General features: G+C 40.5%; 2 protein-coding genes across 2 annotated transcripts in view; one reads left to right on the plus strand and one right to left on the minus strand.

Annotated features, from left to right (window-relative positions):
* The window catches only part of LOC119592547 (kelch domain-containing protein 1-like), a gene marked incomplete at its 3' end in the record, with an annotated part of 3044 nt that extends 2613 nt beyond the window's left edge, over window positions 1-431 (minus strand). The window contains 1 exon segment of the mRNA XM_037941413.1: window positions 247-431. Coding sequence (XP_037797341.1) covers window positions 247-348 — 102 coding nt within the window.
* The window catches only part of LOC119592546 (kelch domain-containing protein 2-like), a gene marked incomplete in the record, with an annotated part of 55639 nt that overhangs the window by 29829 nt on the left and 25027 nt on the right, over window positions 1-783 (plus strand).

Here is a 783-nt window from a genome sequence, read left to right on the forward strand (position 1 = left end):
CGTGCGCGCGCGCGCGCACATTTGCGGACATGCATTTATGTAAAAGCATGCAATTATGTGTGCCTGCATGTGTGCAGGTATTTGCGCGTGTCTCTGCAGTTGGACGTTTACGTTCGTTCCTATCCATTACGATAAATGACCCTGATCTACCAAAATCAAATCTGCATGCCATACATCCTTTAGCAACCGCCTACGACCAACATAAAAACAAACTCCTCTCCTCTCCACGTATACATATGGCCTTACCATATATCCTCCCCACACAAAGAGGCGTTTATCATAGCTAATCATGACATGGCCAGCTCGACGGTGGACATAATGCTTCTCGGTAGGTGCTTCTCGAGACATTGTTGCAGAGAGTGATAAAGAGAGTATTTATAAAGATAAGTTTTTCGTTCGCTTTCTGCATTCGCCATCAATGTCAACACTAATTCAAGAGGGAGCGAGAGTATAAAGGCTTATTTATTCGCTTTCATGTTTCCTTCTATTTATTCAAGAAATATTGTTTGCCTTTATTAATTTCGATTATCTCTTCAATGGTGATCAAGCTTAAGAAGAATAGTTTTACTTGTAGCAGCATAATAGTTAGTGACCCTTCGTATAATATTTCCGTCATCTCTTTATAGCGAGAACGTAATTTACGGTATAACCAGGGATTATCCTATGGGCTAGTATAGGTAATAACTACAACTAATTGCAGGGCCCCTCCTACGCTTGGAGAAGCCCCTCAAATAGTTGTAGTTAGGGTTATAGTGAAATGTTATAAAATATAAAAACTCCGTC

This window comes from Penaeus monodon, chromosome 30, assembly GCF_015228065.2.
Source record: "Penaeus monodon isolate SGIC_2016 chromosome 30, NSTDA_Pmon_1, whole genome shotgun sequence".
Lineage (NCBI taxonomy): Eukaryota > Metazoa > Arthropoda > Malacostraca > Decapoda > Penaeidae > Penaeus > Penaeus monodon.